Below are 17301 nucleotides of genomic sequence, written 5' to 3' on the forward strand. Positions count from 1 at the left end.
TCAGTTTCAGGGATTTCCTGAAGCTGTTGTGATTCACTTAAAGAACTTCCCTGCAGGATGCAATGTTTCAGCCTGGGAGGAAACTGTTTTTTACTCAACATCATCTCAGAAAAAATAATCCTAAGAATTATCAGAGGAAGCCAGGTGGTGGGTGGCGCACGCCTTTAATCCTAGCAGAGCCAGGCGGATCTCTGTGAGTTCGAGGCTAGCCTGGGCTACCAACTGAGTTCCAGCAAGTGAGTTCCAGGGAAGGCGCAAAGCTATGCAGAGAAACCCTGTCTGGAAAAAAACAAAACAAAACAAACAAACAAAAAAAGAATTATCAGAGGAAACATAAATGGAACAGTTCCTCTTTTGTTGTTTTTGTTTGTTTGTTTGTTTTTTGTCTTTTTTTTTTTTTGAGACATCCCTGGCTGCCCTAGAACTTGTTTTGTAGGTCAAGCTGGCTTCAAACTCACAGAAATCTGTCTGCCTCTGTCTCCTGAATGCTGGGATTAAAGGCGTGTACCACTAAGCCCAGCCATTTCCTTTTGTTTGTTTGTTTGTTTGTTTGTACTTAAAGGTTTAAAAAAATCTACCCATCCATCCATCCATCCATCCATCAATCCGTCCATCTAATCTACCTATCTTGTGTGTGTGTGTGTGTGTGTGTGTGTGTGTGTGTGTGTGTGCCTCAGTGGAGGTCAGAGGACAGCCTGCAGGAATTAGTTCTCTCCTAGAACTATGTGGGTTCTATGGGTTGAACTTGGGTCATCAAGCTTGGCACAAGCTCTCTTACCTGCTGAGCCATCTCACCAGCTCTAAGCATTCTCTTAATGAAGTTAATATAACTGAGCACCACGAGAAGGCTCAGTGGTAGGACTTCAGATAACCTCAGTCATACAAGTCTTTCTGACTCTGAAAACTACTCTTGTGCCCCTCCTCCTGTTACCCCTCCTCCTTTTCCTTCTTGTTTTTCTTCTTCTTCTTCTTCTTCTTCTTCTTCATCATCATCATCATCATCATCATCATCATCATCATCATGTACATGATAATGTAGACTGAATCCAGAACCTGGCACTATGTATCCAGCAACAATAAACAAATAAATAGATAACGACAACAAAGAAGTGATTTTTCCTATTTAGTCACAGAGGAAACTGTGAGGTTTGCCATGGAATTGTTTGTGTTGAAGCCATCAGAACCTAGAAGCTGATATTGATTGGCTTTCTAAATAACAGTCTGTTTTGCCCTTCCAATTTGATGACAAGATCATCTTAAGTCACCCCACAACCCAACTCCCTTCATATTGTTTCATTTTCTCCTTTTACAAAATGAGCTCAATTATTGACAGTTTTGGTTCAATAAATCAAAATTTCATGTAGAAGATACAGTGTATATAATTCAAAATTTATTGCCACAAAGATATTTTTTGACCATTAGCTGAATTTCCCATTAGGGACCCATAGTCTAAAGCAAATGTCACAATATTTAAATAAAAAGTTTAGGCAAGCCAGTGAGACTATTATAAATATTTATAAAAAGTCATGTTTTATGTATTTGCTGTTTATTTATTTTCTTTGTTTTTTGTTCAAAGTCCAGGATAGCCTTGAACTCATTTTGTAGTTGAGTGTAACCTTGAATTCATGATCCTCCTGCCTCCACCTCCCAAATCCTGGGGTTATAGGCATATGGCACCATGCCTGGCTAACACGGTCATAATTTTATCCAGTGGTCACTGCTTTACATTTTGGCTGTTTGTAGAAATGGGCTGTGAAATTGCTTCTCACCTTGGACACTCTTTGAGTAGCCATACTGGTGCTGAGAAAATGACCTAGTATATTTTATTTCAAAGATTTGTTTTTTTGTAGGTGTAGTGTGTGTGTGTATATGTACGCGTGTGTACATACAGACACATGTGTGAGTGCCCATGGAGGGCAGAAAGGGTGTCAGGTACCCTGGAGTTATGGGCAGTGGTTGCTGCAAATTGAACTTGGGCCCTCTCAATGAAACAGCAAGCACCATTAACCACGGAGCCATCTCTCCAGCCTCTCTAGTACATTTTGATATGAACCCAAGTCTAGTTAGTCAATTTTTTAAAAAATCATCTTTAAAAACGAGAATTCTATATTCATGTCAAATTAAATTGATTTTTAAAAAACATATAGGTTGACAAAAACAAATAATACAAAGTATAAAAAGAAAATGCAATTATAAAGCCACATTGAAAAAGCCCAACATGCTAGCTCATGCCTAGAATCCCAGACTCAGGAGGCAGGAGAACTGTGGCAAGCTCAAGTCTTTGCCCAGCAAAGTGCCTTTACCCATGGAGCTTTCTTGCCAGCCCTCATGCGTTGCTGCTTTTGCACAGGTTTAAAATTCTTGGGCTGGGATGTAGAGTGCTTGTCTAGTGTGGCTGAGGCTCTAGGTTCAATCCCCAGAATTGCCAAAAAGAATCATGTTGGGGTTTACTAAAAAAGTGAGGTTACTTTATGTCTATCATGAGGCCCAGTAGATTATTGCATAAATTCATGTGGCTAGATACAAAAACACACAAGCAACGAACTGCTATGTGTATTTTATTCCAAGTTCATGTTTTAAACAGGGAAGAACATGAGTTTGAAACAGATTTGAATTGGAGTCCCAACTCTTGCCAAAAGCTCCATGAGACCTGGCCAGTGCTTTACCCTCTTAGAGCATCCATTTCCTCTTCTCTCCAGCCCACTATTATCAACGGCACTGTCCTTATGTTCTAATCACATGATAACTCAAAAACAGTGCTTGCATTGTGGTAGCAAGTGGGACTCTAAAGGGACAACAGGCATTTTTGTATCTCAAAGTAGAGTAGAGCACGAAAATGCATGTGTATAGCTTTGATAATAAGTATTTCTTATCTTTCCATAAAACTCATCCAATCCAGCTGACCCCTACCTGGGACCCTCTAAGCCACATGTATGCATCTACGAGGTATACATTCATAGGGAGCGCCAACACAGTTCTTACTGGTAAACTTACTGGCGGGCTTATTGCTCATACAGCGTCAGAGACATGTTGGATGAGAACATGCATACCGCCTCACTTCTCATCCCTGACCACCACATACTTGAAACATGTAGTTGTGACAGCTACAAGAGGCAAAACATGAAAGCGGCGAGGAAACACCATCTTTACATGAAGGGGGCAGCAGGATTACCTTTGAAGTCCCTGAGAAGTGTTTTTGAATTAATGGAGTGCACAGTGATTTTCCTAAGTTCTATTTATGAAAATGCTCTTTGCCTTCCTGCCAAGAGGCTTTAGCACAGCCCCAAGAAGGATTTATACAAAGAAACACAATCCAAATTTATGATGTGTTTGCAAATGTAAGAAAAAGTCTGAATTTACGATATTTGTAATTTATTGTTAAGTGTCTTTCTACCACTCTCCCTGGAATGCTGCTATTTTATAAACATGAGCATTGGTTACAAACGAAGACCATCCTAACCTACGCTACTTTTTAAAGGGGACTCAATCAGCGTGTTTCCCAAGGGGATTAATGAGGGAAATGTCCACAGGACTGACGCTCCTGCCGTTGGCTTTGGCCAACCTTTTAGTGTCAAGAGTCTTGACAGGAAGTTCTGTGCCTTGACTTCTTTCAGGCACCCCCCTTCCATATTTGCTGCATTTCTTTTTACACATTGATCTATAGGAAGTGGATGTATGCACAAGCTGGTTTTAAACTTTGTGATTGCTTTTAATACCTTGGCAAATATGCCCCCCCCCCCCCCGTTTTTCTTCTACTGACTCAGTTTCTGAGTAGAATCACACACTTTAAAATTAGTGTACTAAGTGTTTGGTGACTGACTTACTGTCTGAGAGAATCAGGTTTACTTCTGTATGAGGACATAACAGCATGCATGCCTGGAGCCCACAGAGGTCTAAAAAAGACATCAGATTCCCGTATGTAACTAGAGTTAAAGACTATAATGAGCAGCCATGTGGGTACTGGGAATTGAACCCAGGTCCTCAGGAAGAGCATCTAGTGCTCTTAACTGCTGAGCTATCTCTCCAGCACCCATCTTTTTTTTTTTTCTTTTTGAACTCAGTATTTTCCAAGATGATTATTTCCTCCTAAATGTGTATTCTGGCGTAGATAATATTGAGGCGCAAAACAACAACAAAACCTAACTTGGTGCTGGAAAGATGGCTCAGCCATTAAGAGTACTGGGATGCCCATCCAGAGGACCAGACTTTAGTTCCCAGGAGGCTCACAACCAGGGTTGCTGCAGAGTCACTAACAGAGGGAAAGGACCTCTACACTATGGGCAAGGTGATTTATATGATTCGTCAAATCAAACTTGCAGTCACTGCTGACTCTACTGAGGTCAAGAGGGAAAGCAGTCTTGCGAACCCTCTTTACCTCTGCCAGCTGATCTGAATGCAATACACACTTGCCGCTTGAAGAGGTTACTGACCATAATTCACCTCTAAAAGGATGTTTTAGACAGATAGAGTGTTCCCACCACAGTCCCACTGGCCAGAAGACTGAGGCAGGAGAACAATGTTCTAAGCCAGCCTGGGCTGCATGATGGGGTTATGTCTCAATCAATCAATCATCAACCAATCAATCATATCTTCCTAAACTTAAATGTTTTAAATTACACCTTCATTTACTCTCTCTCTCCCTCCCTCCTACCCCTCCTCTCTGTGTGAGTATAAGTGTGTGTGTGTGTGTGTGTGTGTGTGTGTGAGAGAGAGAGAGAGAGAGAGAGTGTGTATGTGTGTGAGAGAGTGTGTGTGAGTGTGTGTGAGTGTGTGTGAGTGTGTGTGAGTGTGTGTGTGTGTGTGTGTGTGTGTGTGCATGGAGAGGTCAAAGAACAACTTGTGTGAGTCAGTTCTTCCCTTCCAAAGTGTGGATCCCAGGAATCAAATTTGGATTATCAAGCTTGGTGGTAAATGCCTTCATGCGGTCCATTAAAAAAGATTTAATTATTTTTTTAAGGTAGAAGATAAGTGGGGTTTATTATGAAGTGAAGTGGAACACATTCATAGAGTGAGAATGAGCAGTGGCCAGAGAGACTGTTATTCAAACCTACTTTTTCAGTTAGGTTTTATATTATCGTCATTAGTAATAGTAATAGATTTCCTTTTATTTTTGAAATTGTATTATAATATAATATCCTTTCCTTCTCCTCCCTCTAAACCCTCCCATCTACCCCTTTACTCTTTTTCAAATTCAGGTCCTCTTTTTTCATTATTTGTTGTTATATGCATACATGTACATGCATATATATTCCTAAATATAACCTTCTCCATCTTAGAATGGACTCATATGTGTGTTTTCAGGGCTGACCATTCGGTGCTGGATAACCAGCTGGTGTGCCCTTCCCTTGAAGAACACCATCTCTCCCACACTCAGTATTCCTTAGTTGCCTGTGGTTCTTTTGTAGGGTTGAGGTCTTATATTAGTTTCTAAAGTCCCTAGAATAGATGGGTTCCTATGGGGTGCTTTCCTGTCTAGGTAATTGACAGCCCATTTGGATTAACTCTTAAAGGAGAGAACAATGGAGTATCCTTTTCTTTACCAGAAATCTTCTGGCTGCATAACAACCAAATGATGCATCTTTAGATTTATATGCTTTGCCTGTGTTAATGATGCTGCAATAAAAAGGGGAAAAATGGGGAGACATTCCATATGAAACTTCCGGTTCAAGAGACTGAACATTGAATGGATGATGATGTCAGTGAGAGGCTTGGGTTGTTAGGGACTGTACATGGAGGCTGTGGCATGGGTAGACAGGGATCTCTGTTCAATCTTGGCAGGGGCATGGAAGACAGGATCTTGTCACTTTTCCATTACAGCCTTGGTGGTTTCTGGAGATCTGCAGTACTCACAGAGCTAACTCACCTCTTCATGGTATGTCAAAAGCTGCTTTGCATTTTTAGACCCATGAATCTTACAATCCATCCTTTACTATGCATTGGTTTATCTTTAACCCTTGGGCTGTCATAAAACTTTCCATAGATCAAGCAGTAGCCTATTGAAAATAGTGTCTCATTATTTTTTTAAAAAGCAATTAATTTATTATTTATATACATGTGTATGAGCCTGCATCCACTTATGTATAACATGTGCATGCACGAGCCATAGAAGCCAGAAGGGGGTGTTGTACCCCCTTGAAACTGGAGTTACAGGAAGTTGTAAGCTACCGTGTGGGTGCTGGGAACCCAACTCAGTTCCCCTGCAGGAATAGCAAGCTCCATCTCTCCAGCGATCCATCTCATTCTTCTTTAACAAAAGACACTGGAAATCAAACTAGCCTGATAGTTTTAAGAACTTTCATTAAGTCATGGAGACTAATAGACCCTAGAATGAGCCAGGATTACAAATGGGCACTAAGACCCCACTGTAATTAGTTTGGAAGGAAGAAAAGGGGATGATGGGAAAAGACAGTGAGGTGAGCTAACAGTAACAAAATTACTATGTTCGTGTGGATTTCTATGTTTTCAAAGAATTTTCCTACTATGGTGCTTAAAGCATGATGATACCAGAAAGGGAAATGCCGGTCCGAGCTACACTTAGGTCTGCACCATTTGAGCTCATTTTCTGTGATGCAGGTTCAAAACACCCAGGATTCAACATAAATGTACAGAAAATGCTGCAAAAAAAATTAACACATCAATCTGACTAAGCCTGGAGAGTTAAAAGCTGGTGAGCATGAACCCCTTGCTAAAAATGGTATTTAGAAAGCCATCCCAGCAATACTCTGACAATAAAGTTGAATTGTGAATGAGGCCACTTCCTTCCTGGTCATGTGTGTGGCTTTGTCAGCTCCACATGGAGTGGAATTGCTTCTGTTCCCACTAGTAACAACAATTTGTATTTTGATTGATACCGAAAACGCAAGTTGCTGGCTGCCATTCCTTTGACTGCTTTGCCTTTGGATAATGATCATGTGATCATGGCTGATAAAGCGTGCAGCCGTGGAGCAGGTGGATTTGGGCTGAGGAGTCAGGCTGGGTGGGGTCAAAGCCTGGCTCTGCCCCTTCTGTCACTTCTGTGGCTTTGGGTGAGTTGTTTCATTTCAGCACTACAGTATCTTCATCAGCATCTTTGTGATAGTAACATATCCTCGGATTATACTGAGGATTTCTTGAGATAGTACATGAAGAGCCCTGACCCAGAGCCTGTATCCAGGAAGAATCCAGCAAGCTAGTCTTAGTAAGCTTAGTAGCTTAGTAGCTGACTGTCTCCAGCAAATCAAAACATACCGAAATGAAGTTGGATAGCTTACAATGAGAAAGGAGGGTAGAGCGTAGCATGGTCCAAAGGAAACAGAACCACAGACCGATAATTCTAGGTTATGGTTGCCTGGCTGCTGCTGATCAATGTATCTGTCTTACAGTGTATTTATCTGTGTACCATCAGATGTGGCTTCACACGTTTTTGAATTCTGCCAAGATCTCATTACTAATGAAAATATTCCAACTCAGCAGGTTCCATTTTGGTACCAGTGAGAATAACAGTGGTAGAGGGAATGTGTTAGTGTAAAGCTGGAACGGTCGATGACAGTCTGTAAAAGACAGTTTGCTCTATGGAGTGTGTACTGTCACATATGAAATTGTCTCGTTGGCTCTGTTGCTACCAGCCCTCCGGTTTGCTAATGTCTAGGAGTTGTACCTTTATGCAAAACATAGGCAGGTTAAAGATCTCAGCATTTTCCAGGGGTGATGGGGGGAAGGAGCAGAAGAATACTGTGGGGTGTCTGTCTGTCTCTGTGCCTCCCTGTGTCTCTGCCTCATCTCCCCCCCCCCCCCCCCACTTCTTCCTTTCCTTTTTTTGAGAGCTGGGATGATGCTACACACTGCAGCTCACCCTACTGGCTAAAATGAGAGACTGCACCACAAAGGACCATTTTCGTAAAAAGCAGGGGAGGGGCCTGCTGAGGAAGTAAGTCTTAAGCAGCTGGCTTCCATGGGCCTTTGCCTCTCCAGTTTCCTGCTGCCCGATGTGGTTCATTTGAGAATATTATTAAGCTGTGCTGTCCTTTGGGTTCCTGGAGTCACAGGTGTTTTGTAGTGACTGTTCTTCAGGGTCAGTTTGCTTCTGTTTCCTATTATTTCCACTGCATCTCCAACAATGGTGATTCTTAGACTGGTCCTGTAATTAGAGAGCAGTGTCCTTAAGAGAGAGAGAGAGCTTAAGTTCAGAACTTAAGCTCCAATTGCCTGTCCATTGAGGACCTAGTTGGAGCAACTTTTAAAAAGGATGACAAATGGAAACTCTCTTCACCTGGCCTCTCATTCCTTCTGCAGATTTAATGACATTTGGTACTATTACACTCACTGCCATGGCCTTGGAGGTGCAAGGGGGAGGGGAGAGGATTTATACATTGAGTTATGGGTAGATGGAGGAAGAGGAGAAAGATTGGAGAGAAGTCAGACTGTATGGAACAGAGAAGAATTTGAGACCTTCACTGTACATGGATTAATCGTAAGAACTAACCACCCAAGTCCAAATGGATATTTAGAAGTCGGTGAAGCCTCTCAGATGTTCTGTGGGAAACACCATACATTTTCTAATGCACAAGTTTGTGCAAAATGGTGTGTAATTTATAACACAAGTATTGACAGACCCCCACCTCCCCTGCAGCTGTGGTGTCGTAGATGTGCTTGGTAATATATTCACAGGTGAATAACATTTCACATATCTGGCCACATCTGTGTCCAACATTTTTCTTTAGATGCAGTGACTTAGGTGAATGGTTATAATCAGGAGTGATAAGCTGCCATTTTGATGATCCCACCACAGTTCAGCTTTGGGAACTGTATTAGTGCTAAATTGGTCTGTGAAGAGCTGGCCATATTAATGCTGCCAAGCATGAAAACTAACTGGATTTGGATCAGGAAACTTTATTTATAGCATTTTAGTGAGGATTTATTAGTTTAAAGAGGGAGCCACATGCCTCGTGGGTTCTTAAATATTAAATGGAGGAGGAAGTCCTGTGTTCTCTTCTAATGTCAATAGCAGTACGAGAAAAAAACATTACCATTTCACACTAGCTTCTATTTCTTGATATTATCCAAAGAAATGTAACAAAGTCATAGAAAAAGCCCAGGAAGTTTCTAAGAATGCAACACACACAATTGCTTCCAGTTGACAATGGATTTTATAACAACACACTCACAATGAACTAAAAGAGAAACAGTTGGTGACTTCCACTGATATGAGGAAACGAGTCTTTACATAGTGGACAGAAAACATGCATTTACGGTTTATATGTTATTTCTTCTTACATTTCATTGCATTTTAAAAAAAATGTCCAGCCTGCTTTCTGTCTCTTTTCATCTCTTTGGTAAAATTGTCACCGTACTCTGTCTTTGTCCCTAAACAGTAGACTGTCCAGAATTACAAGGGGAACATCATGGTTCGTTTCTCTCCTCTTCGATTTGGAATTGAATTAGCAAATGAAAGTTTTCAGCAGTTTAATTCACTTCTCCATAAACTTTATGGAGAGGCAACAGCTGCAAAAGCCAACTTTTAGTGGCCAAGCTACTGTTTCCAAATTAAGAGGGAAGCTGATTATCTGGTGATGAAAGCAGAGAGGATAAAAACAAAGAACACCGAATCCCTGACAAATAATTGCCTTACACCTGACACTAAGCTGTTCTATCTTTCTGCTCCAAACCCAGAAATTCCCAACTTATCATTCTATGAAGTATGAATGAAATTGGGTTTGACTCTCGGAAAAGAATAATAGAGAAATCACCTCCACGATGGGCCCCTCAGCGCAGTGCTCAGTGGAGAGCCTGCCATTGAATGTACTAAGGAGCACATAGAGCGCCCAATTCTATGACACTTAAGATCGAGGAACAAATTACCAGCTAACAGCAGGTGAACCCCTGATAGAGTTCCCCTAGATCTTGTTTAGAAATACAAAGAAAGGGACTGAAGCCAGTGGATGTGATTAATGGAGATATAGTGTGTTAGAATGTATATCTGTAGAGAAATATATTGATTCTGAGTGAACTGCAGTGGGAAGTGTGTCCCAGTGGCAGAGGGCCTTGCTTGTGAGAAAGCCGCTCTAAGCAGATGGAGTTCAAAGCCCTAATTGTTCAGTTGCTGAGTGGAAATGTCTGTCACTGTAGCTTGTGATCATTTATGTCTGATCCCACTGGACTCTAGTTGTGGCCACTTGGAGCAGGGACGTTGAGAGCTGCAGATGGGTCCAGAGAACACATGTGGCTTGCTTTAAGGAAAAAACTATACCTTTTAACTTCAGCTGAGCCAGAATGACCATGGTAATTGTCAGTTCTTCTATATAACTTTCCACCTGTGCATCTCAACTAGTTGTAACCATTTTAATGACATTCCATATCTATTTACACAGTCTGATAGGCTAGATTCGATGTGAGCCCAGGGGAGGTGGGCCACTGGATACTACCATAAAAAATACGTATGACATCTTCATCATCGGGAACTAATTGCACTTAAGTGTAAGGCATGTTTTTCCACCACAGCCATCTGCAGTGCCGACCTAGACTCTATTGGAAGTGTCGAATTATAATCCTTCCTTGCTGCATGTGGAGAAGGGGGGCACAGGGGCACTGGGCACAGGGGCACAGGGACACCGGGCACCAGGCACCGTGGAGTTGAAGTCCACCTTGTGCTGCTATTCAGACAACCCTGGAATCCCGTGGTAGGGACTTTACTTCTGAGGTGACTAAATCTGGTCAATCTAGGCAGGTGTTTGGGGTGAAATTTTTAGACAAGGGAGCTGTGAATGCAATCTGCATGCTGGACTAGATCTTGGACCAGAAATAAAGTTTGCATTAGTGGAAAATTCCATGAGATATAAATAAAGCCTGAATGCGCCAGGATAATTCGTTGGTTTGGCAGATAGAGTTCACTCATGGAAGAAGCTGATGTTGAGGAAAGCTGGATGAAGGCTGTATACAAGCGCTGTGCTAGCTTCACAGCACACGTGAAACTTATTTCAAGGATGGGCAGTGGTGTCCCAGAATTTGGGAAGCAGAGGCAGAAGGATCTCTATGAGTTCGAGGCCAACCTGGTCTACTCAAGCGAGTTCTAGGACAGCCAGGGCTATATAGAGAGACCCCGTCTCAAAAACAAGAACAAAAAACAAAAACCAGTTTATTTTAAAATTTCAAAAAATCTTTAAAAATACAAAAACAAAACCAAAAATTCCCTCTGATCCTCACATATTTTTTGATGTTAGACTGGACAGGAGTGGGTTCTTCCTCTCAGTAGCACTACTACTAGGTTTATGAGGCAAGCAGAAAGCTGAATCTAGAACGATGGGTGACCAGTGAAGTTCAGGATGTCCTGTAAGTGTTCTATTTTGCCTGGAACATACAGTACTTTCTTTAGGAAAAAAAGGTTTCTGATTTGCCTTCAAAATGAAAATTCCTTTTATCTTTGCAGCTCATTTTCAGGTTTCGAGCCAGGCATTTCCTTTGCATCCTCGCTGATAATGTCATCTCAGAGGCTCTGCCACGGTGTAAAATCTGAGTGTTTTAACCCTCTGTCCGGTATCAGAGACTTTTATTGGATAGCAATCGCACAGGGATGCTTTTATGCTCAAAGCATGTTTCTTCTGGCTTTAGCTGCTCACTGTTGCATCAGGTAAAAGAATTTTTCTACAATAAACTCTACAGTTTATTTTAAAGTCCTGTGCCTGCAAGGGTTCCGGGCAGTCTTGGGCATTTGAAGACAAGTCTGGTTTGTGGAAAGAGAAGACCACAGCCATTCCCTCGTTCCTCCTTTTTTTTCTAATCATTTTATATCCTCCCTATCCTTGTAGTTTAATTTTAGGAAATAAACCTTTAAAGTAGGCAATACAGATCTATGCAGGTTGTTCGGTTTCACAGCTCCCTGGTTGAAATTCTGGGCCAAAAACACTACAGTGTTTACTGAGATTAGTGCTGGTGATTTCCTTTGGAAATTAGTATCTGAGATAATATTAAATTCAGTTGAAAAATCCCGTTTTCATGTTTGTGAAATGAACCAAGCAGCTGTCGGTGTGCTTTTTATCAGCAGTCTGTACCTCTGTTTGGGGGATTTTTAAGGAAAGCAATTTACAATGCTTTCATTTTCTTCCGGTTTCTGAGTGAGCTAACATCTTCTGCCTGAACCTTTTAAAGCATCGTAATAGCATTGGCCACTTCTACAAAATACAATTCAACGTAGGCCGAAAACACCCAAAAGGGATTAGCAATGTTTTAATTGCATAATTCAGTATTGTATATACATTACCTTTTATCAAAGTCATTTGCAGAACAAATATTACCTTCCTCCGGCTTTTAGAATTCCTGAGAGGTTGGTTGCGGGCTGTAAACTAGAATTACAAGAGAGAACTTTATTAAGGTTGCAAAACAAGTAGTGATTTAAATAGGCATAGAATCCAGCAGAGTCTGGGTTCTCTCTGTTTACTGCTCTTATTTTTCAGGGAGAGAAGGAGAATATTGACCTGGCTACATTGTATTATGTGGAGAAGATTAGCCTTTGTGTCTTTCTTTCTGTTTCATTTAGAAATGGGAAGAGAAAGAGGCCTTTGGGGTAAAGGTTGTAATTCATGGAGATGTAGAATATATGAAAACAAATTTATACAGCTGTGTTTTCATTTTAAATGTGACAGAGAAATTGCTCTTTTGTGGGGAAAGGTCTTCCACTCCATGCTACCAGTTGCTTAGTGCTAGAGAGAGGTGGTAGAGGGGAAATTTTTGCACACAGGTAAGTTGGTTCTTAAAGTTCTTTCTCTAGTTCTCATGTGCTAAGGATATGTACTTCAGGTAAGAGATGCATCCATTTTACAAGTGCCAGAAGGCACCTGTAAATATGCACACCAAGATATCCACAGGATGACCTGATTTTCTTTCTCAATCCTCAGGAGGAGACCTTGGCCAGGACAGCTCTGATGACAATCAGAGTGGGACTCACGGCCCACCCCTCACATCAGATGCATCCTTTTGGTCAGATTATCAGGATGAGGGTGAGTCGCCTTTCTGGGCCTTGTTACCTTTCCCCTGGCCCTCTTTGCCTGTTGTTATTTTGTATCCAGCCATGGTTTTCTGTGTTGGTGATCACCCATTTGCAAAGAACAACTGCTTGCTTCATTTCGGTGCTGGTCCTCTTGGGTAATCCAACGCTCCCAAACCGAATGTATTTAGTGTAACGCTAACTCCATGTTGGAGCAGGAAGACACCATTATTGATCTCTTTCTAAACACAGTAGCTCACAAGCTATGAGGGCATTTTAAGACTACAGGGCCCACCTAGGTTTTCCATCCTTCTGGTCTCTTGGCTTCACTGAGGTGCGTAAAAGTTGAAATTTGTACTCACAGACAATTGGGTTATTAACTTATTGAGAGATATTTGAGACCTTTGAGTCTCTTATACCAAATTATTTCACCCGTGCTCACACACCTCTGCTTCAAAGCAAAGGCACATGAACTGGGTGCACATCTTCCCCCAGCATCCATTTTATTTGAATTTTTGTAAATAGAACGAGTTAAAGAATTTCACTGTTAAAACATTTTAAAAATATGTAATAGTAGGTAACACACAATGCAAAAATATGCATGAATTTTTAGATCTAGTCATGTAGAGATTGCGGCCTGGTGGCTGCCAGCTTCCGGTGCAGGCTTAGATTTCCCAAGGGTGGGAGTTTGCTGTGTTCTCCTGGCATCCGGCCACAGGAGCAGAAGGTTTGATCATCTCGATGTGCACGGTGTCCTTATCAAACCCTCTCATGCCTTTCCAGTGGGAGGAAAGGGTGAAGATGTTCCTGAACCAAATAGTACATTGGATGCTTATTATTCTTAGGGGCTGGGAATAGACTTGGTAAATTATTCCCTGTTTCTCTATGAATCCATAGTCTTCTGTTTCTTTTCCCTCTAAATTTCAAGAATGTATGGTCCCTATTTTCCTCTCTCTTTACCTATTCATCATTTGCTCTTTCATGTGGCCTTTTTGATGAGTCTTATTTTTCTCTTTCGTTGAATTGATGACTTCCGCCTCAGAGCGACAGATCGAATTGCCTAGGAATATTTTTATCTCATTTGAGCTTTGTATGCTAGTTTGTATGCTAGCTTTGTATGCTAGCAAAGAGAGTGATCCCATGTGTTCAAAGTTGGTAAGATCCACACTGGAGCAGGTATTGCACTAAAAACTCAGTTTGGGCTGAACGCTTAATAATTACCTTGGCAGCTGATTAATAATTGCAGAAAATTAACAGTGCAAAACATGAAGAAACTAACATTTCATTTGGTTTTGATTAATCCAGTGCTTGACAGAATCAGAACAATGGTGCCTCGTTAATTCATAGGTCACTTATTTGGTATTTCCAGCTTTCCAAAATACAGCTGAGAACTCAATAAGTAAGCCAGAAAGACCTGGAAGTAGAAACAGATGCCAATGACTTCTGAGTTAACTCTTAGGTTTCTTATTCTTGGGAGTGGTCCTGAGGCCCTCACTGGGGGAAACCCTTATACTTACGAATTAATATTACAGTGTTTTGGTTTCTCGGGCCTCTGTAACGCTTCATGTTAGAAGGAGTACCGTGAGCTGAGTGTGGTAGCTCACGCTTGTTGGGAGGGTGAGAGGCAGGAGGATCTTGAGTTCTAGGCCAGCCTGGGCTACAGCAAGATTCTGTTTCAGAAAAACAAAATATGAGGAGGAAGAGGTTGGAGAAGGAGGGGAAAGATATGAGGAGAAAGGAGAAGGGGAAGATGGGGAGGAAGGGGAGGAAGAGGAGGAGGAAGAGCATTGAAAAGGCATCGACTAGAGTGTGACACTAAGGTAAGAGTCAGAAGCTAACTTTAACTATGAAAAATAGAACCCAGAAGTTGGTGGGGTAGTTCAGTGGTAGACTACTTGCCTAACATATATGCAAGACCCTGGTTTTGATCCTTTGGACAGCAAAACAAACATACAAGAGAGAACTCCTAAAAATAAATAGAATAATGGACAAAAAATACATAAGATCTTTAAGTAAAATTTGTACAGAAATTTATAAAACAAAACCACAGCAATCTGGGACTTACTTGTATCTTAGAGAGAGATCGCTCATATTCTCTCCCTGGATAGATCAAAATGCTTAAAGCTGACATTTACTGAGCATTTCCTGTGTGTCTTGAATTTATGTTCTAAGTATCTTGGACATACTATTTAACCCTCACAGAAGCCCTGGGTGGTACATGTTAGCATTACCTTCATTTTACAGCCTTACCTGATCACACTGCTGTTGTGTATTAGGGCCATGATTCGAACCTGTGCATGGTGGTTCCAGACACTCTTTTACTAACCCACCCTACTGCTGTTACTCCTGCCCTATCTAAGACATCCCCAAGGATGATGTATCTCCCAGATACTTTGGCTCAGATTATATAAACAGTACACTTAACACTTAAAATGCTTTCTTTGGGAACTGGGGGGCAATGGCTCACTTGGGGAAGTAAGTGGTGGGTAAGCATGCGGACCTGAGTTGAGACATCCATCACCTACATCAGGGTGCAGTCCACACCTGTAATCCCTGTGGTTGGGTTTAGAGCCAGGAAGATCCCTGGGGCTTTCTGACATCTGGTCTTGCCAAATCAGTCACCTCCAGGTTCACTGAGGGACCCCGGCTCAAAAAATAAGGTGAAGGAGTGACTGAGAAAAGCGCTTAATGTCAACCTCTGTCCTCCACATGCATGTGCGTGCGTGTGATACATGCAAGTGGTCGCCTGTGTGCACATCTGTATACACACAAACACATACATGCTACATAAACACAAATGTTTTTGTTAAAGAAGTTGAATTTCACAAGTGTGTTGGTGGATCCTGGAGTATAGTTCATGGCAGAGCCCTTGCTTAGGTACCATGGATGGGACCATGGTTGGATCCCCAGCACTGGAAACAAATCATGTTAAAGGAAGTATACTAATATGTGGAAAATTCTGTTCCATAAACACTTTCAAAATGAGAGCCTGGAGAGGTGGCTCGGCCCTTAGGAGTACTTGCTGCTCGTCCTGAGGCCCCAAATTTGGTTCTCAGCACCCATGTCAAGTGATGAACAACCACCTGCAATTCCAGCTCCAGAGGATCTGATGCTCTCCTCTGCCTCCCCAGGCACCCACACACATGTGGTATACACTCAGACACATAGACAATGCTACAAATAAAATTAAATATTAAAAAGAGGGTTTCCCAAAAAGGCCAGTTAATTATATTAGCAATATTAAATTCTTACCTCCAAGATTTCTTTGTCTTCCTTATCTGTGCACGAAAGGTAGAGAATCCCCAAGGGACTCAGTTGATGGTAGAGATGGGGATAGATGGATGAACGTGTGTTAGAGACTTGACTATAGCCTGACACCATGTTTGAGTTTCTGCAAAGCCTTGACTCAAGAACAGAACAAGTGCCCTTGATGTGTAGCAGGCGAGGCAGATGCTGCCCTCTCCTGAGACTTAAAGATGTGCAAGTTTCCCGTGAAATTAGAGAGAGGGCTATGAGCAGGCTAGAACTTGGGGTAAACTCTGATGCTCTGATTGGGTTGAGCATTGTAGGGGTTGCTAATGCTTTGTGTCATCTTTTTAACATACTTATTTAGAGATTCTAAGGCACCGTGTGAAGGCCAACGAGATGAACAGTACAAAGACAGACAGACAGTTCCTTTCCACAAGCTCGCCGTCTCCCTAGGAGATGCACTCTTACTAAACAGACAAACCAGCAGGTGAGCAGGTGCAAAACCAGGGACTCCGTTTGCTGGCAGGATCGCCACAGCGATGCTTTAGGAAGGAAACAGGTTTAACCTGCTTATTTTAAGCTTTTGGGTTTTATCTGTGTTAGAAACCATCAAAATGTCTTAGCTTTGTTTTCTCCCACCACTCCCAAGTCAGAAGAGCGTTCTTAACTTCAAATCATTAAAGGACACACAGTCTGCCCACTGCTTTGCTGATAAGAGGCAATAACCGTGGTGCATGTCTTTGTGTTTGGATCATGCCTTTGTAGAAACTACAAAGAGACCTAGAAGAGCATGGAATTCTGGCCAGGTGTGCAGGGGAGGGAGCGAGGGAGGGAGAGAGAGACTGAGAGATGGGGTGGGAGAGGGAGAGAGAATGCCACGGTTATAGACTAAGCCATGCATAGAGTTGAGAGTATATCGCTACCTGATTACCATTCCGTTTTCCTCTGCAGTCCCTGGCAGGCTATATCCTGTGGAGAAATGCCCACAGAACATAGCTCTGCCCCTGGGAATGAAGACTTGCTAACACAGACTGATGTTTAGATTTCTGAGCTGAAAGCATAATTTCTTCTATCGGGGAAGGGAAGAAGACATTGAA

At 41.9% G+C, this 17301-nt stretch overlaps 1 protein-coding gene across 1 annotated transcript in view; it reads left to right on the forward strand.

Annotated features, from left to right (window-relative positions):
* The window catches only part of Skap1 (src kinase associated phosphoprotein 1), a 289021-nt gene that overhangs the window by 61409 nt on the left and 210311 nt on the right, over positions 1–17301 (forward strand). The window contains exon 4 of the mRNA XM_036197928.1: positions 12867–12968. Coding sequence (XP_036053821.1) covers positions 12867–12968 — 102 coding nt within the window. The remainder of the gene's footprint in view (positions 1–12866; positions 12969–17301) is intronic.

The sequence above is a fragment of the Onychomys torridus genome, chromosome 8 (assembly GCF_903995425.1).
Source record: "Onychomys torridus chromosome 8, mOncTor1.1, whole genome shotgun sequence".
NCBI classification, from domain to species: domain Eukaryota; kingdom Metazoa; phylum Chordata; class Mammalia; order Rodentia; family Cricetidae; genus Onychomys; species Onychomys torridus.